Source organism: Camarhynchus parvulus, chromosome 29 (assembly GCF_901933205.1).
Source record: "Camarhynchus parvulus chromosome 29, STF_HiC, whole genome shotgun sequence".
NCBI classification, from domain to species: domain Eukaryota; kingdom Metazoa; phylum Chordata; class Aves; order Passeriformes; family Thraupidae; genus Camarhynchus; species Camarhynchus parvulus.
The window spans coordinates 2603931-2611389 of record NC_044599.1 but is presented as its reverse complement, the minus strand read 5'-3'; the positions used below and the strand labels follow the sequence as shown (position 1 = coordinate 2611389).

Sequence of the window (7459 nt, the reverse complement as noted above, 5' to 3'; positions counted from 1 at the left end):
GCCACTTCCTTCCTTGTTCCTTCCTTCCGCCACTTCCTTCCGCCACTTCCTTCCTTCCGCCACTTCCTTCCTTCCCCACTCCTCCTTCCCTTCCCCCTTCCTTCCGCCACTTCCTTCCTTCCCCACTCCTTCCGCCACTCTTCCTTCCGCCACTCCTCCTTCCTTCCGCCACTTCCTTCCGCCACTTCTTCCGCCACTTCCTTCCTTCCGCCACTTCCTTCCGCCACTTCCTCCTCCTCTCCTTCCTTCCTTCCTTCCTTCCTTCCTTCTTCTCTCCTTCCTTCTTCCTTCCTTCCTTCCTTCCTTCCTTCCTTCCTTCCTTCCTTCCTTCCTTCCTTCCTTCCTTCCTTCCTTCCGCCACTTCCTTCCTTCCTTCCTTCCGCCACTTCCTTCCTTCCTTCCGCCACTTCCTTCCTTCCTTCCGCCACTTCCTTCCCCTTCCTTCCTTCCTTCCTCCTTCCTCCTTCCTTCCTTCCTTCTTCCTTTCCTTCCTTCCTTCCACCACTTCCTTCCGCCACTTCCTTCCTTCCACCACTTCCTTCCTTCCACCACTTCCTTCCTTCCACCACTTCCTTCCTTCTGCCACTTCTTTCCGTCACTTCCTTCCTTTTCCTGGAAGTTGAGCCCAGCTGTCTCTCTGCTCCCAGAGATAAGAAGAAAACAAGAAAACCAAACTTGTCCAAGCAGAGGATCCCACTGATCCCAACTTTCCCTTTCTGCAGAATTTACTTCATTTTTCAGCCTCCTCTCGTTCCTGAAGGCCCCAGGCCGCTTTTCCTGCTCGGCCACTGCCCACCCCAGGCTGGGAGCAGTGAAACTCCACTTCCCGAGTCCTCATCCATCAAACCTGATGGAGTTCTGCCCTGCCTGGGGAGGTGGCACCTCCATCCTCGCAGAGCAATTCCACACCTTCTTTTCCCCAGCCCTTGTCCTTCTGGGGTGGTTCCGTGCAGAAGGTTCCCAGATATGGGTGGGATGGGCAGGAGTGGTGGTGCCCCTGTCCCAGCTGCGTGTTCCAAGGGGCTGGAGCGTGTTCCAGACCTCCTGAGGGCTGTGGGAGCACCTTTCCTCTGGAATGTCCTCCCTTTCCAGCTCCATGCCCCCAGACTCAGCCACACATCCCAGGGGGACGCCAGAGCCCCCCAAGCCCCCAGAATGTGGGGAGAGCTTTGGGACCTTCGCTGCTCCCAAGCCTCTCACGGTGAAACAGCAGGAAAAGGAGGAGGAAAAGGCACTTCCCACTTCCCTGCCAGCTCCAAAGAGGCTTTGCAAGGATGGGGTGAAGGAAAAACCGGAGTCCAGGAAGGTGACAGAAGGGGAGGAACAAGGGTGGGGGTCTGGGGGTGCAGAGCTCCACATCTCACCTGGCTGCTCCCACCACCACTGTCATTGCCATATTTTCTGAAAAATCCCTTCACCAGGATTTCTTCTCCCGGGAAGCTGAGAAGCCTCAGAGAAAAATGTAAATAATAATTATTTGATTGCTTCTCCTGTGTTTGGCTGCTTTGGAATGTGGTTTGGACATTGTTTACCAACAGGTGAATGTTTGATTGGTTCCATGTGAATTTTTACTTAACGACCAATCACCATCCACTGTGTCAGTGGACTCTGAGGAGTCAGTCACGAGCTTTCATTATCATTCTTGCTAAGCCTTCTGTCTGTATCCTTTCTCTTTCTTTAGTATAGCTTTAGTATAATAATTTAGCATTCTTTAATATAATATAAGTACATAAAATAATAGATCAGCCTTCTGAGAACATAGAGTCAGATTCTCATCTCTTACCTCATCCTGGGTACCCTCACAAACTCAACACCACCAGGGATTTTATTTTTAAGCTTCCCTTATGGTCATTTTGGAGCTGACTAAAAAGGGACATTTCTAGATTTTACTGCTCTCAGGCTGGTGGCAGAGCCCAAAAAGAACCCTCAAAAAAGATGGGAAAATGGAGCATAGGGAGCTTTTCCTTTATGTTATCCTGAGTGCTCAGGGGTGGTTTGTCCCAGTTTCTGAGGTGCTCCCAACGCTGTCCCACCATGGAGAGCATCCCTCTTGTACCAGTAAGAGACAGAAGTTATCCAAAGGAGCATCCCAAACCAGACCGAAACCCCGGCTGTGAGGAAGGAGAAGGCGCCAGATCAAGCAGGGAATGGTTTTGTACATTCAGAGTTTATATTTTGAAAAAAAAAAGGAAAAAAAATGAGGAAAGAGAGGAGAAATTGGAGATTAAAAAAATAGAATGGATGGGAAGCAGTAGCGGAGCCTCCACCACTGCACAACACACGCACACGAGGACACACGAGGCTGGACAACACGGACCCCCGGGACGCAGCAGCCCGGGGAACGGGAAACTCGGCATGGCTTTGTGGGACCCCTCGGCTGGGAAACGAGCCGCTCCTCCGTGTCTGCCTTGGCACATCCCTGAGTCACACTCCTGCTCCTCGACGGCGGCATCGAGGCACCTAAACGTGGGCATGGGGGGAAGAGAGGGAAAGAGGGGGGGTATCATCAGTGGAAGACCCAGAATCAGAGATCCATGGAATTGTTCAGGTTGGAAAAGGTGTTTAAGATCAACAAATCCAATTATCAACCTACATGTTCACCCCTGGCCACGTCCCTAGGTGCCACATCCAAGTTTTTGGAACTCTTCCAGGGATGATGGCTCCACCCCTGCCTCAGGCAGCTGTGCCAGGGCTTGGGCAACCTCTCCATGAAGGAATTTTCTCCAATATCCAATCTGAACCTTTTCTGATCAACCTGAGGCCATTCCCTCTCCTCCTGTCCCTGTTCCCCAGGAGCCATGTTCACCCCTGGCCATGTCCCCAGGTGCCACATCAAGTTTTTGGAACCCTTCCAGGGATGATGGCTCCACCCCTGCCCTGGGCAGCTGTGCCAGGGCTTGGACAACCTCTCCATGAAGGAATTTTCTTCGGTATCCAACCTGAACTTTCCCTGATCAACCTGAGGCTGTTCCCTGGGAGCAGATCCTGAACTCCCCCAGCTGTCCCCTCCTCTCAGGAGTTGTGCAGAGCCACAAGGTCCCCCCGAGCCCTTTTCTCCAGGCTGAGCTCCTTTCCCAGTTCCCTCAGGAGCTTTCCAAACCCTCCTCCTGCTACTCCAGCCCTTCTCCAGCTCCACTCCTAGCTCTGGAGATGCCCCCAGCCCCTCAAAGCCCCTCTGGGTGCAGGGTCCCAGTCTGACCCCAGGATTCCAGGTGCAGCTCCCACACTTCCCTGCAGAGAGGACCTGGTGGCCATGGTCCTGCTGCTGGTGGCCATGGTCCTGCTGCCTGTTCCCAGGAGCGTGCCCCTTGTCCAGCAGCACTGGCCAGAGCCCAGGGGGGCCGTGGGCCTGTGCTGTCCCCACAAGGCCACGCCACAGCTGAGCCTTTACCTCCTTCCTCCCAGCTTCAGAGCGTTTCTGTGTTCATGGTCAGAGCCTTCCACACCGTGGTCTTGGACATCTCGTCCGAAATGTTGATCTCGGAAGGATCAGTCCTGCAAGGAATATTCCAGATGGTTTTCCAAGAGGATGGGTCTGATCCCACCAGGAGCATTGGCAGCAGCCAGAGGAATACGAGGGCCTGGAAAACCAGAGCTCAGCTGGTGGAGATGGTTTGGCTGGATGAGGAATTTTGGGACTCAAGGCCTGGAGCTGCAAACCCACAGCTGGTGTTTCCCCGTGACCTCTCAAGTGGGAGCAGGAGGGTCTCCAGATTCCCAGAAAGCCACTGGTGATGTAGTTTTGGGACAAAACAGGAATTATGCAGCCACTGTGTGGGGTCAGAGCTCTGCCATCACCTCCTAAATTGCCAGTAAATTGGGATTTTCCCACTAAGAGGACTGGGAATAAATCTGCAAGTGGAGAAACCCCAGCCAGACACTTCCCACTGATCCTGCCAGGGGTCCTCACCAGGGGGGTCTTTACCTGTCACTGCTGGGCTTTGGGGTGTCCACCCTGCTGGTCTTGCCCAGCTTCAGCTGAACAGAATTCGCAGCAGCTGCTTCCATCATTTTCTGGGACTCCTGAAAAGAGACAAGTCAAATTCTCTCTCCTTGATCCAAGAGGGAAAAATGAAATTCCAGCAAAAACCTGGCAGGCTGCCCTCCCCTCTGACCCACAGCACTTTTAGCAGCAGGTAAAGACCTTCCCCTGCCCTCCTCCCAGGGACAGGAGGAGAGGGAACAGCCTCAGGGTGTGTTTGGGGTTAGTGGCACTTCTGGGAGCAAACCCCCACAGAAATATAGTAATTATTTTATTTTAAGGCTCATTTTGAAATGATAACAATGTCTCTGTTCCAGTGTGAAACTCAGAATTTAGGGGAAAAAGTTCAGAATGTGGGATCCAGGCTGTGAGATCTGTTTGCCTCAGTTCTGATGTTCCCAACAGCTGCTGCCCAGAGGAGCTGTGGATTCCCCATCCCAGGGCCAGGCTAGATGAGCCTGAAGAACCCTGGAATAGTGGGAGGTGTCCCTGCCCAGGGCTGGGGTGGCACTGGCTGGGCTTTAATGTCCATTCCCACCCAACCCATTCCATGGCCCCACAATTCCATGATGTAAGGATGAGCTGTGACAGGAACAGGGAATCTCACAGCCCAGCGGAAATGTCACCGTCATATTTTCTGGAAAAATCCCCTTGCCCAGAATTCTTCTCCTGGGAAGCTGAGAAGCCTCAGAGAAAAAGGAAAACAATATCATCTCATTTGCTTCTCCTGTGTTTTGCTGCTTTGGAATGTGATTTGCAGATTGTTTACCAACAGGTGCTTGGTTCATTGATTTCATGTGAATTGTTTTGATTTATTGGCCAATCACAGCCAGCTGTGTCAGGCTTCTGGAAGGAGTCACGAGTTTTTCTTCAGTATCTTTTAGCCTTCTGTCTGTAACCTTTCTCTATTCTTTAGTGTAGCTTTAGTATAGCATTCTTTTATATAATATAGATCATAAAACAATAAATTAGCCTTCTAAGAGCATGGAGTCAGATTCATTCATTCCTCCCAGTGACGGGGGACCCTGAAAATACCACAAGGAGATTCCCAGCTCCTGGCATTACCTCCTCTTCTTTGGCTTCATTTTTGGCATCGTCCAACTTCTTCTTCTTGCTTTCTGGCATGAGGTCATCCAGGAAGCTGAGCTCCCGCTTGGAGAAGCAGAAATCCATCACTTTCCGGACAAAAACGAGAGCCAAAACCTTCAGGAAAGAAAGGGAAGATGGGTGAGGCCAGAGATGGCACTTCCATCCCTCCAGGGCTGCGAGCATGGGGGGCAGTGAGGGGCACCGGGAGCACCAGGAATAGTGGGAATACTGGGAATACCGGAACACCGGAACACTGCAAATACTGGGAACACTGGGAACACTAGGAATAGTGGGAACACTGAGACACCAGGAACATGGGATACTGGGAACACTGGGAACACCGGGGATACTGGAAACACTGGGAACATTGGGGACACGGGGAACACCAGGAATACTGGGATACAGGGAACACCAGGGATACTGGGAACACTGGGAACACCAGGGAATTGGGAACACTGGGAACACTGGGAACACCAGGGATACTGGGAACACTAGGAACACCGGGAACACTGGGACACCAGGAACATGGGATACTGGGAACAGTGGGAGCACTGGGAACACCGGGGATACTGGGAACACTGGGGATACTGGGAACACCAGGAACACCAGGAACACTGCAAATACTGGGAACACTGGGAAAACTGGGAACACTGGGAACACTAGGAACAGCGGGAACACTGGGAGCACTGGGAACACTGGGAATACTGGGAATACTGGAACACTGGGAACACCAGGAACACTGGGGATACTGGGAACACCAGAGATACTGGGAATACTGGAACACTGGGAACACCGGGAACACCGGGAATACTGGGATACTGGGAACAGTGGGAACACCAGGAACACTAGGGATACTGGGAACACTGGGAACACTGGGGATACTGGGAACACCAGGAACACTGCAAATACTGGGAACACTGGGAAAACTGGGAACACTGGGAACACTAGGAACACTGGGAACACTGGGAATACTGGGAATACTGGGAACACTGGGAACACCAGGAACACTGGGGATACTGGGAACACCAGAGATACTGGGAATACTGGAACACTGGGAACACCAGGAACACCGGGAATACTGGGATACTGGGAACAGTGGGAACACCAGGAACACTGGGGATACTGGGAACACCTGGGAGCACCGGGAACACTGGGAACACTGGGAAAATGGGAACACTGGGAACACCAGGAACACTGGGGATACTGGGAACATTGGGAATGCTGGGAATACTGGAACACCGGGAACATGGGATACTGGGAACACTGGGAAAACTGGGAACACTGAGAACACCGGGAACACCGGGAACACCGGGATACTGGGAACAGTGGGAACACCAGGAACACTAGGAATACTGGGAACACCGGGGATACTGGGAACACTGGGAACACCGGGAACACTAGGAATACTGGGAACACTGGGATACTGGGAACACTGGGAACACCAGGGACACTGGGGATACTGGGAATATCGGGGATGCTGGGAACACTGGGAACACCTGGAACACTGGAAACACTGGGAACACCGGGAGCACTGGGAACACTGGGAGCACTGGGATACTGGGAACACTGGGAACGCCAGGGACACTGGGGATACTGGGAATATCGGGGATGCTGGGAACACTGGGAACACTGGGAACACCTGGAACACCAGGAATACTGGGATACTGGGAACACCGGGAACACTGGAAACACATGGAACACTGGGAACACCAAGGATACTGGGAACACCGTGAATGCCGCCCCTCACCATCATGGGGAAGATGATGGCAGCGCGTGAAGCTTTGATGGCCCAGAGCAGCACGAGGCAGAGCAGCTGGATGAGGGTGAACAGGTGCACCTTGCGCAGGGGCACGTGGCGCAGGTAGATGAAGTCGGGCTGGTGCTTGGCCGGCATCCAGAACAGCTTCAGGCGGTCGAAGAACTGCAGGGAAAAGAGAGCCCTGCTGAAGGAGTGACAAAACTGTCTTTTGTCTCTTGAAAAAGAAAGAAGCTGTCCCCAGTTGCAAGGCAGGATGTGTTCCATCACCATCTGTGTGGCAGTTGTCTTTTGTCAAGTGGGCAGTTTTCCTTCTCTCTTCCACACCCACTCCTCCCTCGGGAGGGCACATCTGCTGATAACAGCCATTGAATGTCACTGCATGGCTGATAAGAACTACAGCATCCCATTGGGAGATGTGAGCCCAGAGGGAGGAGCCAAGCATTCCTACCCGGATATAATCTGGGGATTCTGGAACACCAGCACGGCTTCTGCACTGGATTTCCCAGAGGAGCAGCAGCTGCCTCTTCTTCCACTGGATCTCCAGAGGAAGACTCCACCCTTTCCTACAGGATCCCTGCTCCAGCAGAACCACCCCTGACACTCTAGGAGGGCTGCAGCCAATTTCTAAT

At 52.7% G+C, this 7459-nt stretch overlaps 1 protein-coding gene across 1 annotated transcript in view; it reads right to left on the bottom strand.

The window, feature by feature from the left end:
* Nucleotides 1-2151: 2151 nt before the first annotated feature.
* SLC4A8 (solute carrier family 4 member 8) overlaps nt 2152-7459 on the bottom strand; it is a 28652-nt gene continuing 23344 nt past the window's right edge. The window contains exons 21-25 of the mRNA XM_030967097.1: nt 6819-6992; nt 5048-5185; nt 3926-4023; nt 3392-3495; nt 2152-2460 (exon numbers count right to left, since the gene is read on the bottom strand). Coding sequence (XP_030822957.1) covers nt 3408-3495; nt 3926-4023; nt 5048-5185; nt 6819-6992 — 498 coding nt within the window. The 3' untranslated portion in view covers nt 2152-2460; nt 3392-3407. The remainder of the gene's footprint in view (nt 2461-3391; nt 3496-3925; nt 4024-5047; nt 5186-6818; nt 6993-7459) is intronic.